The sequence below is a fragment of the Delphinus delphis genome, chromosome 5 (assembly GCF_949987515.2).
Source record: "Delphinus delphis chromosome 5, mDelDel1.2, whole genome shotgun sequence".
Taxonomy (NCBI): domain Eukaryota; kingdom Metazoa; phylum Chordata; class Mammalia; order Artiodactyla; family Delphinidae; genus Delphinus; species Delphinus delphis.
The window spans coordinates 139013135-139030426 of NC_082687.1; the positions used below are offsets into that span (position 1 = coordinate 139013135).

A 17292-nucleotide genomic window follows, 5' to 3' on the forward strand; every position below is an offset into this window, starting at 1 on the left:
AGTTGCAAGCACATTCACTGCTGGCCCTCTCTGCTCTTTTTCTGAAGTGCTCACCACCTTTGGGCGCAGTACAGACTCTGTCTTCTTCACTCTCCTCTCTGGAAATCAGGCTCCCCTGGGAGGCGGGGGTGCCTTTGTCAGTTTCTTCAGAGCTGTAGACTCTGCACCTGGAGTGGAGCCTGGTCCCGAGGCCACGTCCACGTGCAAATGACAGCCAGAGGCTGAGGCTGGGGCAGCGGAGCAGGAAGGCGGGTGAACACTGAAGGGTGGTCAAGGGCTGGCCCGGCAGACAGATTTAACAGAAGAAAGGTGGGAGGACACAGAGGCAACAGTTGATTAGAGAGTAGCTGAAGTTTCAGATTTAAAGACTAACCGCAGATCCAGACACTAACGTAAAGATAAGAGCATGCTGAAACCCCTGAAGCTGGGGAAGGACAGGGGAGGTCAGCCACCCACCAGCCTCCTCTGGCCAGAGAAGGCACACGCTGATGGGAGAACAGCGCCTAGACCGTCAGAAGACACCACGTTGGCAACAGCTGAAGCCTGATTCTGACCAGGTATTCAATCACAAAGAAAGTCTCAGACAATTTGAAAAAAAATTATTTCATACAAACGACACTTTCTGACATCTCTGCAAGTAATATGGAATTAAACAATAAGACAGTTTTCTAAAAATTCTTCTTTGGAAAATTAGAAATACATTTCAAACTAACTTGTGAATTACGTACAGAAACTAATGTGGAAAACTACAAGTCACTGCTGAAAGAAATCAAGAAGATCCCAACAAATGGAGAAATATTCCATGTACATGGATAGGGTGACTCAATACCGTCAAGATCTCAGCTCCTCCCAGCTGGATCTATCGATTCAATGCAATCTCAATCAAAATCCCAGCAAATTATTTTGTGGATATGGACAAACTGAATCTAAAGTTTATATGGAGAGGACTTCCCTGGTGGCACAGTGGTTAAGAATCTGCCTGCCAATGCAGGGGACACAGGTTCGAGCCCTGGTCCGGGAAGATCCCACGTACCACGGAGCAACTAAGCCCGTGCGCCACAACTACTGGGCCTGCACTCTAGAGCCCGCGAGCCACAACTACTGAGCCCACGCACCACAACTACTGAGCCTACATGCCTAGAGCCTGTGCTCTGCAACAAGAGAAGCCACCGCAATGAGAAGCACGCACACTGCAACGAAGAGTAGCCCCTGCTCGCCGCAACTAGAGAAAGCCTGCACACGGCAACGAAGACCCTATGTCGCAAAAAATGAATAAAAAAAAAATCATCTTAAAAAAAAAAAAGTTTATATGGAGAGACAAAAGGTCCAGAACAGCCAACCTAATATTGAAGGAGAAGAAAAATTTGGAGGACTGAGGTTACCCCACTTCCAGACTCACCATAAAGTTACAGTGATCAAGTTAGTACGGTACTGGTGAAAACAGATAAATAGATCAATGGGAGAGAATAGAGAGCCTAGAAATAGAATCACACAGATTTGGTCAACTGATCTTCAACAAAGGAACAAAGGCAATTCTATGGAGAAAAGACAGTCTTTTCAACAAATGTTACTGGATCAAGTAGACACCCACGTGCCAAAACATGTAACACATGGAAAGACACAGATTTTACAACGTTCACAAAAATTATACACCTAAGTGTGAGGCACAAAACTATAAAACCCGTAGAAGATAACATAGAAGAAAATACAAGTGACTGTGGGTTCGGTGGTGACTTCTTAGATAACACTGAAAATGTAAAAGCCCTGAAGGAAAAAAGTGGATAAATTGGACTTCGTTCAAACTAAAAACTTCTGCTCTGTGAAAGACACTGCTAAGAGAATGAAACGAAAGCCACAGACTGGGGGGAAATTTGCAAAACACGTCTGTTATGCAAAACATGCAAAGAACCATTAAATCTCAACAATAAGAAAATAACCGAAGTTTAAAATGGGCAAAAGACCTCACCAAAGATGATTTACAGATGGCAAACACACACATGAAAAGATGGTCCACATCACATGTAATCAGGGAAATGCAAATCAAAGCAACATTTTGATACCGCGACATACCTAATGGAATGGCTCAAATCCAGAACACTGACAACACCAAATGTGGAGCGACAGGAACTCTCATCATTTCTGGCGGGAATGCAAAATGGTGCAGCCACATTGGAAGATAGTGTGGCAATTTCCTAGAAAACTAAACGTTCTCTTACCATTAGATCCAACAGCTGTGCTCCTTGGTATTTACCCAAAGGAGCTGAAAATGTATGTCCACACAGAAAGTCACACGTGAATGTTCATAGCAGTTTTACTCATAATTGTCAAAACTTGGAAGCAACCAAAATGTCCCTCAATAGGTGAATGGACAAACTGTGGTCTATCCAGACAATGGAATACTATTCAGCACTAAAAAGAAATGAGCTATCAAGCCATGAAAAGACACGGAGGAACTTTAAATGCATATTTCTAAGTGAAAGAAGCCAGTGGGAAAGGCTGCACACTGTATGATTCCAACTTTATGACATTCTGGAAAAGGCAAAACAATGGAGATAAAGGAAGGATGAGTGGTTACTAGGGGTCTGGGCGGGAAGGGATGGGCAGGTGGAGCACAGAGGACTTTTAGGGCCAGGAAACTGCTCTGTGTCACACTGTAATGGTGATACGTGTCATCATACAGTTCTCAGACCCATGGAATGTACAACACCAAGGGTGATCCCAATGTCAACCACAGACTTTAGTTAGTAACAGTGTGTTGATACTGGTTCACAATTACAACAAATATACTGATGTTAATAGGGGAGGTGGTATGCGGGGGCTGGGGGAGAGGGGACATGTGGGAACTCTCTGTATTTTGTGACAACTTTTTCTGTAAACCTAAAACTGCTCTAAAAAGTACAGCGTTATTAATTAAAAATCAAATTACTAATAAATGTAATGAAAGAGTACAATACTTATATTCTGAAAACTATGAAACATTTTTGAAGAAAATTAAAGAAGACCTAAATGAATGGAAACACATCCATGTTCATGGATTGGAGACAATATTGTTAAAATATCAATTTTCCAGGACTTCCCTGGTGGTCCAGTGGTTAAGAATCCTCCTCCCAATGCAGGGGATGAGGGTTCAATCCCTGGTAGGGGAACTAAGATCCCACATGTCACGGGGCAACTATGCCTGTGTGCTCTAGAGCCCGCGCCACAACTAGAGAGCCTGTGCACTGCAACTACTGAGCCTGTGTGCTCTGGGGCCTGCGAGCCACAACTAGAGACAAGCCCTTGCGTCACAACGAAAGATCCTGCATGCCCTAATGAAGATCCCGCGTGACGCAGCTAAGATCCGATGCAGCCACCCCAAAATAAAAAGATATCAATGTTCACCCATCTGATCTACAATCCATATCAAAACCCAGCTGGCTTCTTTGCAGAAACTGATGATGTGACCCCAAAATGTGTATGGAAATTCATGGGACTCAGAATAGCCAGAACAATCTAGGAAAAGAACAGGGGCTTCCCTGGTGGCTCAGCGGTTAAGAATCCGCCTGCCAATGCAGGGGACACGGGTTCGAGCCCTGGTCCGGGAAGATCCCACATGCCGCGGAGCAGCTAAGCCTGTGAGGCACAACTACTGAGTGCGCGTGCTGCAAGACTGAAGCCCGTGCGCCTAGAGCCCGTGCTCCGCAACAAGAGAAGACACAGCAATGAGAAGCCCGCGCACCGCAACGAAGAGTAGCCCCCGCTCGCCGCAACTAGAGAAAACAACAAAGACCCAACGCAGCCAATATATATACACGTATATATATATATATACGTGTATATATATATATATATATATATATATGTATAACTCCCATTTCCTGATTTCAAAATTTACTATAAAGCGACAGTGAACAAGACAGTGTGGTACTGGCATAAGGACAGACATACAGATCAATGGATTAGAGTTGAGAGTCCAGAAATAAGCCCTCACATTTTTTTTTAATTTTTTTTTTTTTTTTGCGGTATGCAGGCCTCTCCCTGTTGTGGCCTCTCCCCTTGCGGAGCACAGGCTCCGGACGCGCAGGCTCAGCGGCCATGGCTCATGGGCCCAGCCGCTCCACGGCATGTGGGATCTTCCCGGACCGGGGCACGAACCTGTGTCCCCTGCATCGGCAGGCGGGCTCTCAACCACTGCGCCACCAGGGAAGCCCAAGCCCTCACATTTATGATCAACTGATTTTCAAGAACGATGCCAAGACAAGTCAATGGAGAAAGCATAGTCTTTTCAAGAAATGGAAAACTGAATATTCATATGCAAAAGAATGAAATTGGACTCCTACCACACACCGTATACGAAAATTAACTCAAATGCACCAAAGGCCTAAATGTAAGAGCTCAAACTTTTAAACTCTTAGAAGAAAACATAGGTATAAATCTTGGATTAGGCATTGTTTCTTAGACATGATACCATAGGTACAAGCAACAAAAGGATAAATGGATAAATTGAATATCATCAAAACAAAAAACATACGTATTCAAAGGACACCATCAAGAAAGTGAAGAGACAGCTCGAGGAATGGGAGGAAACTTTTGCAAATCATATATCTGATAAGAGTTTCATACCTAGAACACATAAAATATGTAAGAATACAAACAACACATAAACCCTTATAACTCAACAAAAGAAAGACAAACACTCAAAAAATGAACAAATTGGGACTTCCCTGGTGGCGCAGTGGTTAAGAATCCGCCTGCCAATGCAGGGGACACGGGTTCAAGCCCTGGTCCGGGAAGATCCCACATTCCGCGGAACAACTAAGCCCGTGTGCCACAACTACTGAGCCTGCGCTCTAGAGCCCGCACGCCACAGCTGCTGAGCCCGTGTGCCACAGCTACTGAAGCCCGTGCGCCTAGAGCCCATGCTCTGCAACAAGAGAAGCCACCACAATGAGAAGCCCGTGCATCGTAAGGAAGAGTAGCCCCCACTCGCCGCAACTAGAGAAAGCCCACACGCAGCAACGAAGACCTAACACAGCCAAAAGTAAATAAATTAAATAAATAAATTTTTTAAATGAACAAATTATCTGAATAGATATTTCTCTAAAGAAGATGCACAAATGGCCAATAAGCACATGAAAAGATGCTCAACATCATTAGCCATCAGGGAAGCGCAAATCAAAACCACAAGATACCACTTCACACCCACTAGGATGGCTAGAATCAAAAAGACAGGCAAAAACAAACGTTGCCAAGGACGGAGATGAATTGGACTCCTCAGGCATTGTTGGTGGGAATGTAAAATGGTGCAGCTGCTTTGGAAGGGTCTGGCAGTTCCTCAGAAAAAATTAAATGTGAAGTTAGCATATAACCCAGCAGTTCCACACCTACAGACCCAAGAGAAACGAAAGCAAATGTCTGCCCCAAACTGGCATATAACTGTCCATAGCAGCATTATTGACAACAGCCTCAAGATGGAAATAACCCAATGTCCATCAACTGATGAATGGATAAACAAAATGTGGTCCATCCATACAATGAAACATTATTTGGCAACAAAAAGAAAGGAAGTACTAACACATGCATAAACATGGATGAACCTTGAAAACGTTACACTCAGTGAAAGAAGACAGTCACAAAAGACCACATGTTATGATTCTACTTAAATGAATTGTCTAGAATCGGCCAGTTGAAGAGACGGAAGGCAGATTAGTGACTGCCAGGGGCTGGAATGCTGGGGGGACTGGGGAGAGCCTGCTAATGAGGACAGGGCTCCTTTCGGGGGTGAGAAAATGCTCTAGAGTTGATCATAGTGATAGCTGCATATATATGCAAATATACTCAAATCGATTTAATTTACACATTAAATGGGTGAATTACATGACATGAGGATTGTATCTCAATAAAGCTGTTATTTAAAAGAGAGAATTACAAAGGAAAGTACAAAATATTTAGAACTGATGAAAATGAAAGTGCTACATGTTTATCTCCATGGAAAAATTAAAATTAGATAACTCACACCATAAATACACACAAAGATATACATAAATGACCATCTCACGCAATACACAAAACAGATATCCATCTCAAAAACACATATGAAAAATTAGATACCCTCTCTCACCATACATACAAAAAATGAGATATCAACTTCATATCATATACAAAATATTAGATATTCAACTTACAGCACACACACAAATAGATACCTATTCCCGATGTATACCAGAAAATTTGGTAACTGTCTCATACCATACACAAAATATCATGCCACACAGTAGACAGAAAAATGAGATACTAATTTCAGCCATATAGAGAAAAAAGGTGGACACCCACCTCACATTTTAAACAAATAAATTAGTCACTCATGTCACACACACACACACACACACACACCATACTTTTCCAGCTCAGAACACAATGCTAAAAGATTTATCGCGCCATATCCACACATAGAAAATTTGACACCCATCTTGAAGTATTTTTAAACAATAGGTGCTGTTGGGAAGCAGTTCTCCGTGAACATCTCACGCCTCTGCTTCTGCGAGGTCCAGGCTCTCAGAGCAAGGTCGTTTACAGCCAAGTCAAGAAGGTTTGTCTCAGAGACATTCCGGGGCAGACAGGAATGTCCCCACTGGGAGAAGATTTGCTTACATTTCAGAGTAAAGAGAAGGTTTCTCTCTCTGGAAGGCGGGATGGGGAGGTCCCCAGCAGTCCTGTATAAGATCAGAGTTTCCTAATTTCAGGATTCTTCTGAAACACACCCCTCTGCGGGCGCGGGTGCCACCTGCATGCCCGTGGAGACGACGGGGAGGAGCTGCTCCGGGGCATCGCTGCGGCTGCCGGGAACCAACACTCTTTGCCTCTGACCCGGGGGTCGCGATCCCGCAGATGCACACGTGGGAGACTGTGCTGGGTCACCTTGTTAGCTGCAGAGAGAGCAGTCTCAGACCCTTCACGGTTTCTGACCTAACACACGCATCTTACACCAAAGAACAAGATGCCCATTTTTTCCATTCAGGCAGAAAAATTAGGTAAACTTTCTACTCCATATATACACACAAAAGACAAAACCCATCTCACACCACACATACCTTACTAACCACTAGCCACACAGCCTTACATAAAACACCGTGACCACACACTGGATACCATCTAATAACACACACACGAAATAGATGGACATCAGGCCACGCACGACATTACATACCCACCTCCTTCTCCCCCTTCCTCTCTCTCCCTCCCTCTCCCCCTTCCTCTCTCTCCCTCCCTCTCTCTCCCTCCCTCTCTCCCCCTCCCTCTCTCCCCCTCCCTCTCTCCCCCTCCCTCTCTCCCCCTCCCTCTCTCCCTTTATCTCTCTCCCTCCCTCTCTCTCCCTCCCTCTCTCTCCCTCCCTCTCTCTCCCTCCCTCTCCCTCCCTCTCCCATCCCTCTCTCTCCCCCTCCCTCTCCCCCTCCCTCTCCCCTTCCTCTCTCCCTTCCTCTCCCCCCTTCCTCTCCCCCTCCCTCTCCCCTCCCTCTCCCCTCCCTCTCCCCCCCTCCCTCCCTCCCTCTCCCACTCCCTCTCTCCCCCTCCCTCTCTCTCCCTCCCTCCCTCTCTCTCCCTCTCTCTCCCTCCCTCCCTCTCTCTCCCTCCCTCCCTCTCCTCCCTCTCCCCCTCCCTCTCCCCTCCCTCTCCCCCTCCCTCTCCCCCTCCCTCTCCCCCTCCCTCTCTCTCCCTCCCTCTCTCTCTTTCTCCCCGCCCCAACAATACGACCTCACATCTTGCACATACAAAAAGTTGTCCATCTTCTTTATACACACACACACACACACACACACACACACACACACACACACACACAAGAAGCCCCTGCTTCTTCAAAGGCTGAATGGTTCTGGAAAGTGTGGGTGGATGGGGTCACAGGCTCCCCAGTGCGAAGGGGCAGCGAGTTGGGTCGTGGATACTTGTTGCCAGGACCTTGGGGTGTATGTAAGCCCGTGCTGACCTGCCCCAGCTATGCTGGGGGAAGACAGAGGGGCAGACGTGGGTAGTGGGGAGCCGCCACCCTAAGGGCTTCTCTCGGGGAGAGCCGACTGCACACAGGCCACGGTGGCCAGAGCGCTCCTTTGTTTGAGTAGATAGGCTCATGGTCCGGTGCAGGTTTGTCAAGTGTGTTCAGTGGACAGATTCCCTGCTCGGCCTCCCACACGGATAAGGCTGAAGTCACGTCATTTTGATGCGGTGGAGAATCCAGATGCTGATTTGCTTACTCACCTCCCTGTCAGGTGGTGCTGGGGTGTGTGGCCTTCAGCAGCTGGGGACCGGGGAAGCAGTAAAGGCTTAGACTCTGGGAGGGACGCTGTGCTTCGGGACCAGACGGTCTGGCCGGCTCCGCCTCAGGGGTGCGCTCTGGAGAAGTGGGCCCCGTCCGAGAACCTGCCAGGCTGGCCGGGGCCTGGAGACGCAGGGGCTACGGAGGGGGGCACAAGGCAGAAAGCGCGCCCACCCCACACAGTCCACTCTCAGCCACAACCGCATGCCGGCCCCGCCCTGCCCCAGGGATTCGGGTGTGGACAGACTGATTCCTGCCCCCGAGTAGCTGGTCTTCTCCTGAGGGGAGAAGATAAAAACCAAGTAAACACCAAACAAACGGATGAGGCAGCGCCTCTTGGAAGGTGAGCTTTCTTCTCCAATATCATCCTCAGCAAAGACGTGCTGCCTTTGCTGCAATCTTGGCAAAGAGACGCCCCTCAGCTGCCTAATCACGAGCAGGAGGCAGTTTAAGGAGGACACATCAGCCTGAAAAAGCTTCAGTTAATGGCAGAGTGGGATGCTGATCGGAGCCTATATTTGGTTAAGAAAAAAGGAAAAAAAGAAATTGAAACAGATTTAGTCATAATTGTGTGCGTTGTATGTTATTTTAGACAAGCCTTTAAAGATGATTTTCGGCAGTAAGATGCAAGGTGGGTTTTGTGCGGAGATCACTAAAGGGTATGTACCTCCAAGCTGTGATGGTTCCAGAGATGTGCACGTGGGTTCCAGGTGCAGAAGGACACTTGTGTGGGTGCCGGTACAGCTTGAGTCAAAACCTGAACAGTGTAGATGCTTACGGTAAAGATAGTTGTCCAGAATTTAAACAAAACTCTTTCATTAAATGTGAGTAGAAAAAGTCATTGTTTCCAAATGAATGTACTTTCCACATTATGTAAGTTTTAAAAGTTAAGCTTCTTATTTTGAGATAATTATAGGTTCAAATGCAGTTGTAAGAAATAATACCAAGATTCCTTGTACACTTTGCCCAGTTTCCCCCAAAAGTAACATCTTGCAAAACACAGATGTACTCTATCACAGCCATAGCACAGTTGCTGATGTAATCCATGATCTTTGTAAGATTTCTCGTTTCACTTGCATTCGCTGTGTGTGTATGTGTGTGTGTACCTGACACGAGTGTATCGCGTGTGCGGGTCCGTGTATCCACGCCACAGTCACGATACAGACACAGGCCCCTTGACCGCTTTTGCCCACTTTCTAATTGGACATGTGTTTTGTTGTTGAGTTTGGAGCGCTCTTTATATACTCCGGATACCAGTCCTTCGTGGGGTACATGGTTTGCAAATATTTTCTCCCAGTCTACGTCTACAATAACCCTTTGATAAGAATTGTTACACCTACAGGTCACTCTGAGAAGACTTGACATCTTCACTGTGCTGAGTTCTCTGATCCATGAAAATGGTATCTCTCTCCATTTTTTTTACGTCTTTATTGGTTTCTTTCATTACCGTCGTATAATTTTTAGCATACAAGTCCTGTGTACACTTTGCTGTTTACACCCAAGTATTTAAATTTCTTTGACATGATTGTAAATGGTATGTGTCTTTAATTTTGGTTTCCACACGTTCCAAATTGGTGTATAGAAATGTGACTGATTGTTCTGTGCTGCCTCCGCATAAGAGCCCTCTGGGTGGGGAGGGGAGTCCCACAGCAGAGCTGGAGCATCACAGAGGCGGAGAGCACAAGGCAGCATCACGTCCATTTATGTCAGCCCCACACAGGGGGCTACACAGGTGCCCTCAGGAGGAGTAATACTAGGGGAGCCATGGAGAGGTGTCCAAGGTGGACCTCGGGGGAGGGAGGAAGCTGGACAAGAGACTTCCTGCGCCCACAGGGGAGCTCTTGTGGAAGAGGGACAAGGTGGTACCTCCCTCCTCCCTCCCTTCCAGCGCACAGAAACCTACATCTCCTAGCTCGGCCCCAGCTGTTTTCTCAGCTGTAAACTGCAGATAATAACCAGGCGGGAGAGGCTGCCTGCCCCCGCCCTGGGCGAAGGCCCGTGCTCTGGCACAGACCTTCCCCTGTCGGGGGACAGGTGGCCCCGCCCTCCTTCCTCTGCCGGGACCACCTCTGCCCTACGGGGCTGACTCTAATGACTAGTGCGGATTCGAGGCGCTTTGCAAACTGACCCCAGCCTCCTCTTCCAGGCCGGCCTTCTGCTACTCCTTGTGACTTGTTTGGACCTCAGGCATTGGCGGCGGGGGGCGGGGGGGGGGTAAGGATCTTTCCACAACACCTTCCAGGAAGTGTGGCCCCCCCCTCGGGGCGGTGACTTCCCGGCGCCCTGTCCTGCACCCGCCGCGTGGGCGCCTTCACCGCGGGGAGCACACAGAGGCCGCGGCCCTGCTTGGCCCCTGCCAGGGGACCCTGTTCTTGTTTCTGCGGCCGCCTTCTGTCCCGGCCGACGGGGGGAAGATCCAGCTTCTGAATCGTCCCTCTTCCGCCTGGCGGGGTGGTGACCCCTGCCCGACCGCGCCTCCGAGGGCGGTCCCAGCCCACGCGCGGCTCCAAAAGCCGGCAGCCAGGGCGCGGCGGCGACGGCGAGGCGGGCGGTGGCCTGGCCCAGGGGCGCCGCGACTCCGCCCGGGGCGTGCTGGCGGGCAACCGGCCCTGCGCGCACCGCCGCGCCTTCCTGCTGCTGATCAGGGAGGCGGGGAGGCAGGCCTGGCGAGGCCGCTGCTCCAACGCCACGGTACGGGGCTCGGGGCTCGGGGCGGGGCTGCGAGCCGAGGCCGGGACCCCGCTGAGCCCCGACTGCCGCGCCCAAGGGCTCGCGCTCCTCGCACCCGCCAGCGTCCCGGTGCTCGCCGGCCGCCGGCTCTCCGGAGAATCGGACAGTGAGAACCCGGTTGCGGCCGGTCTGGGACCGACCCTCCACCTCTCGGGACCTGCGGGACGGCGGGAGCGCGGGGGCGGGGCCGCCGGCCACCTCAGGGTGGGACAGGCGCGGAGAAGCCCTTCCCTGGCCGCGGCTGAGCAGGGAGAACGGGGCTTGTGTCTGCCCTCGCGGGGGCTGCGTCTGGGTCCTGCGACCCTCGCTGGTTTGGAAAGGATCCCTCTTCTGCCACAGGAGGGGGTCACCGTCCACAGCCAAGAAGGTCTCCTCCAGCGGTGCCCCCCCCTTCTGCAGAGCAAAACCCCTGGCACAGGCCTTGGCATCTGGCTCTGGCCCTTGCCCTCCCCACCCCCTTACCTGTGCCCTGGATGCCCTCCTTGGGTTTCTGACTCAGTTCCAAGGTCCCTCACAGGAGGCCTTCCTTACCTACCCAACCGTTCTCTTCATAGCTACCCAGCTGGGGTCTGCAGTGACCCGGCACCTGTTCTAGAACTGTCCCCACTGTTGTCTGGGACTGTGTTCATCATCACAGCCCCTGAGACCAGAGAAGCAGGCAGTGAGAACCGGGTCTGCCAGTTCCAGGGACCCAGCTCTCCTTATCTGCTTCTCCCCCAGACTCACCCCTGAGGCCCCAGTCGCTCTGCCCAGCCCATCACACGCTGCCTGCCGGGCTCAGCCGGTGGACCTCTCTCCTCCCTTCCAGCCCTGGACGGGGCCCTGGGCAGGCATCTATCTGCACGCGCTTCCCAAAGCTGACCCCAGTGGCTGCCTTCCCCAGGGACCAGGCTGCAGTGCTGCCCGCACCGGCTCCCTGGGCTCCCCTCTTCTGTGCTGCCGCGTCTGCCTGAAGGAACATCGCTTGGCCTCCCTCAGGATCCCAGGGACTGGTTGGGCAGCCTTGGGTGGCCACAATCACGTAGTGCAGAGCTGCAGGTGGCAGCAGGACCCACAGCTCAGGGAGGCGCCAAGCGGCCGAGGGACAGTCAGAAGCAGAGACCGAGAGGAGGAGAGGTGTCAGGCGAGGCAGGAGGACCCCGCCTCGGAGAGCTTCTCGGGTGGCAGCCCCTCTTGGATGTCATTCCAGACTTCTTGGGGCCTTTTCCCTCCTCTCCTTGCTGGCTGGCCCCATGCTGGGACAGGTGGCCTCTGCAGCCTGGGCCTGGGGTCTGCCGGGACTCCAGAAGCCTCTTTTCTCTGCAGGACTCACCACGTCCCTGTGTCTAGACGCTGTAAAGCCAGAACTGGTTGGGGTGCATTGGTCTGAGAATGCAGAGCAGCGGTCTCCCCCAGCCCCCTGAGCTGCTCTGATGAGTCTGGGTGTGGACAGGCATCGGGCGGCCCTGAGAAGGCCCTTGGACACCGCAGCTGTCCCACTGAACTTCTCTCGTTCACAAGTCATTATGGAACAAACAAGAATCTCACCGGGAATTGTCATGATCTCTGCGTGGTCACGACAGGGAGCAGGGACCACCAGGTGTGCCCTGGCCAAGTCCGCGTGGCCCCTTGCTTACTCCCTTTGCGGCCAGATGAGCAGAGCCCTCGGGTTCTGAGGGGCAGTGTGAAGGGCCGGTGGGGCTGTGCTTGCAGTGAGGTCTGGGTGAGAGCCAGTGTGTGGGGCGGCCGCCAGCGTTCTCAAAGGATGTGCGAGGGCACCTGGCAGGCTGGGAACAGGTGGAAGGGCAATGCATGCACTGGGGGCAAACAGTTGTCCCCACGTCGCTGTCTCTGCCCCTCCGGCCACAAGCTCGGGGAGGAAGGAGGATGGGGCGAGGCTGGCGAGGGAGGATGAGCTTGGCTGCTCAGCAGGGCAGGTGTGGCTTTCTCGCCGCTGGATCAGGCCGGGCGGGAAGCAGCTGGGCCTGCGCGGAGCTCTTCCTAAACCTGGGAGATCTGCGCCCGGCTCTGTCCTGAAGAAAGGGAAGGAAAGGCAGCTGTTGCCTAAGCTCGGTGTCGCGTGAGGCCTTGTGGTCAGAGCTCCGTCTGGGTTAGGAAGCCTGGATCTCGGAGCCTCCACTGTGGGGAACCTGGCCCGGGGCGAGCTCTGCGTTGCTGGGTCCGCCGAGCTGGAGCGCTCACGGGCTTGTTTTGCGACACCTTCATCTCTGGGCCAAGCCGGGCCTGCCTCCCCCTCCCTCCTGCATAAGCCCTTGTCCACCTGGGTGTCCCCCACAGGCACTGCGTGTCCGCTGAGTGGCCCCCAGTGTGCTCCTCTGCCTGGCCCATCTGGGCAAACTACGCATGCACGTGGCTGGGGGCGGGGGCCCTCTCCTGTGCTCTAGCTCTGGCCGCACCCAGTCTAGGTGCCCCCTCCCGCTCCCGCACGGTGGCCACCTCTCTTCTGCTGACAGCCCTCGGGCCTTCTCCTTGGAGGGTCAGTCCTGGGGCGGACTTGCTGTCCTGCAGGCTCCAGCCAGGTGTGGCCTCTGTCTGCCCCTGGGACCACGCCTGCAGAGAGGCTGCTGGTCTGCGGCCCGGCCGTGCTGGCTGAGCCCCCGCTCCGTGCCTTCCCTCTGGCATGACCGGGAGAAAACCTGGCCCTGACAGGACCACTGGGCCTTTTCCTCCCGCAGACCAGCCAGCCATGCGCAGGACAGCAGGCAGTCGTGGTGTCTGTAGTGCCTCCTGGGCTGGTGCCGGCCTGTGTCTGCAGCTGTGGCCCAGCTTCGCACCCGTGGCCGACACGGTCAGCCAGCACTTCCTCCTCTCCACCGAGCAGATCAGCTGGCTCTCACTGGCCTACCTGGTGGTGTCCATCCCATTCGGCGTGGTGGCCATCTGGGTTCTGGACTCTGCTGGGCTCCGCTGGGTGGTGAGTCGGACCCCACACCGGGGCCCGCTCTGGGATGGGCGGGGTCCCCGAGTGTGGGCTCGAGAGCCGTCGCCTCCTCCCTAGATCCGGGTCCCCAGCCATTGCATGGTGGGTGGAGGTTGCGGTGCTGGAGGGGGGAGTCTGGGCTGGTGGGCAGCTCTTCTGACCCCAGCCCTGCAGACCGTCCTGTGTGCGCGGCTGAACTTTGCGGGGAGAGGGATCCGCTCCCAGCCCTGCATGATCACTAGCCGCCAGAACCCATTTGCTCTCCTCACGGGTGGGCAGAGCCTCTGTGCCCTCGCCCAGACCCTGGTCATCTCTCCAGCCAAGCGGGCCGCCTGTGGTTTCCCGAGCACCAGAGAGCCACAGCCAACATGATCGGCACTGTGTGTGAGTCCCGGGGGTGAGGCCGACGTCCCCGCTGGCTTAGCGCGTGGCCCGGCACCTCTGCGCTCCCCGCTCCTGGAGGATGGGGACTCCTCCTGGGGGCTGGGGACCAGCCTGCCACTCTGAGCTGACACATGTCCCCGTCCATTCAGCAAACCCCCTGGGCATCCTGGTGGCCAGCCCGCTGTCTCCCACCCTGGTGAAGAAGGAGGAGGACATCCCCTTGATGGTGAGGGAGCTCAGGAGTGTGCGCATGTGAGTGTGTGTGTGCATGTGTGTGTACCCGCGTGTATGGTGTAGAGTGTGTCGGTGTGCATGAATGGCTACGTGTTTGCATGTGTGTGTACGTTTATGGGCTGAGTGTGCTAGTGCGTGTGTGCACGTGAGTGCCGTAGTGGCGGGCTCGTGCGTCCACACCTGCCTGTGTGAGTGTGCACTTGCCACCTTCTGCGGTCACACATGGGCTGCGCTCCATGCATGTGGGGTTTCCTCACGTGCAAGTATGCAAGTACTGGGCACCTTCCCAGCATCAGGCACAGCTCCAGGGACCGGGATGCTCGGCGGTTTCCTTGGTGGGGAGACAGCTCCGGAGAGGCGAGAGGCCGGCTGGCACAGAAGGAAGCGTTTGTGGGGGGCGAGGGAGGGAGATGAGGGGGGCGAGGGAGGGAGATGTGGGGGGCGAGGGAGGGAGATGAGGGACCAGCAGGCTCTGAGGTGGACGTGAGGCTGACGGGTGGGGCCTGCAGCCAGAGGCCAGTGTGTCCGCTGAGCAAGGGGAGGGTGGCGGGAAGGGTCAGCCCAGGTGGCAAAACACTGGCGTGATGGACACCTCGGGGGCGTCTGAGGGGAGAGTGACTCCGTTTGGTCCAGAATGACTCGGAGAGCCAAGGGTGTGCCGAGTGTCCAGGGAGAGAGCCAGGGCTTTGATCGGGTGGGGCAGTGGGGCAGGCTCAGGGCTGGGGGTTTGGAGGTGTGCCGAGGTGAGAGGGGCTTCCAGCTGGGCGAGTGTTGGGGTCATTCACAGAGGTGGGAGGGGGTTCCAGGTGGCCGCTGGGTGGGGCTCCCGGAGAGGGCTGAGCTGAGGCTGTCGGTGTTGCAGTCATCTTTGGGTGGTATTTTGTGGGTTTCCAAATGCAGCAAAGCAGAGCAGCCCCAGCACAGCCCTGGGGCTTGCCGACGTCCACCTGGGGATGACCTGTGGGGGTAGCCGGCGAGGAGCCTGGAGCAGCGGGCGTGAGGCAGCCACACGCGTGTGCATTCGTGCGTACCCTCCCGGCAGCTGGGCGTCTACATCACCCCTGCTGGCCCCCGCTTGCGTCTGGGAGAGCACGCCCCCCGCCCCGCCCCGCCCTCCGCGGGGGCTGTCCATCCACCGCACAGAAGTTCCTAGCGGGGCTGGAGTGGTCAGTGCCGCGCGTGTGCTGTGGGATCCCAGGGCGGGGGAGGGGAAGGGGGCGGGGCTGCCCCGGGAGCCTCTGGCTGTGCTGCTGGAGCTCCTGGGCTGAGCAGCCCCTCCCCTTTAGCTCGCAGGGAACAGGCCTACATCATCCTGGCCCCTAGCCGCGTGCTTTGGGGGCAGCATCGGCATCTGCTCCAGCTTCTCGTCCCTCCTGGAGCAGATCCTCTGCGTGAACGGACACTCCAGCACGGGTGCCGGCCCTGCCCTGGGGGCCCCGCGGCAGGACGGAGCTTTGGGGGCCTGTCACCCCACAGGCTCTCTTCTGCCGCTGCTCTCCCTCTGGTGGCTGTGGAATGGCCCACGACCTCCCCAGGCGCTGGGTTTCCACACTTGGACGGGGTGATGTGGGCGCTACTGAGATGCTGTGTGAAAATTTGTGTCTGCAGACAGCGGGGTGGTGGCCGTGGGGAGGGGGTGCTGGCAGAGCCCAAGTGTGTTCCACTGGGATTTCGTGTGGCGCTTTCCGCCATGCCCCAGCCACCCCAGCCCTGGGGGACCCGCTGATATTGGAGATGCAGAGGAGGGGGCCTTGCTCTGCTCATAGCACCTCTGGCCGCGCCCTCCACTGTCTGCATCAGCCCTGGGTGTGGGGTTCGGGCCTCTCGTGTTCCCAGCTTTTCAGGGGTGGCCGGCACTGAGGGGTGTCTACAGTAGGCAGGCCCTTTCTCTAGCAATTGTTGAGCTCCTGGCTGGGGGTAGCGCAGGGAAATGGCGCCTCCGGGGAGGACACCTCTTCCCCCAGCCAGCGGTGCAGCCATGCCTTCCGTGCCATCCTGCCTGGGCCTCAGGCTCCATTCAGTGACCCTGCCGTGGGCTCCCCGGTGACGGCGTACATCCTAAGGGTGAGGGCCTCCTCCTGGCCCCAGATGACAGGGTGCCCCCGCCTCCTCTCCTCCTCCAGGAATTTGCAGGCCTCTGCGGGGCTCTCTTCATTGCGTTTGGGGTCTTGGGGGCGCGGCCTCTTGGCCTGTACGTGGACCGGACCAAGCATTTCACTGGAGCTGTCAGGATCGGCCTCTGCCTGACATCTCTGGTCTGCATGGCCTTTGCCCTGGTGAGAGTCCTCTGAGCCGAGACCACCTTGCACGAGTCAAAGTGTGGTGCCCCGGGGTGGGGGAGTTGGCAGGTCGGCCGTAACGGACATCCAGACCCACTCTGACCCTGGGCACTGCCCCGCCCCTCAGGTGCAGGGCCTGGCAGGGTCTGGGCGTCTAGGGCTGTGGCACGTCTGACTCCTGCCGCATCCGTCTGTGCGGCTCGCTGCCCCCAGGGGTCCCAGCTGGCCGCCACCTGCTCGCCGCTTGGGCTCTTTGCTTCTCAGCGGTGCCTGTCGCTGTGCAGCTGGCTGTCGAGCACTCCTTCCTTGTGGGTGAGGGTGGGCCACGGGCCTGGTCCTCGTGCTGGGGTGAGTGCCCATCCCCCAACACTTCCCTGGGGACCCAGAGAGCCTCCCCTCACCCCACCCCAGGCCACACAGCAGGTGACCTGAGCGCCTGCCGTGTGCTGGCCTGG

At 54.7% G+C, this 17292-nt stretch overlaps 1 protein-coding gene across 1 annotated transcript in view; it reads left to right on the forward strand.

Annotated features, from left to right (window-relative positions):
* SLC49A3 (solute carrier family 49 member 3) overlaps positions 1 to 17292 on the forward strand; it is a 34636-nt gene that overhangs the window by 17132 nt on the left and 212 nt on the right. The window contains 12 exon segments of the mRNA XM_060013209.1: positions 10773 to 10981; positions 13776 to 13934; positions 14115 to 14268; positions 14271 to 14324; positions 14474 to 14550; positions 15601 to 15685; positions 15688 to 15724; positions 15859 to 15977; positions 16692 to 16849; positions 17051 to 17090; positions 17093 to 17155; positions 17158 to 17185. Of these exon segments, the coding sequence (XP_059869192.1) occupies positions 10773 to 10981; positions 13776 to 13934; positions 14115 to 14268; positions 14271 to 14324; positions 14474 to 14550; positions 15601 to 15685; positions 15688 to 15724; positions 15859 to 15977; positions 16692 to 16849; positions 17051 to 17090; positions 17093 to 17155; positions 17158 to 17185 (1183 nt within the window).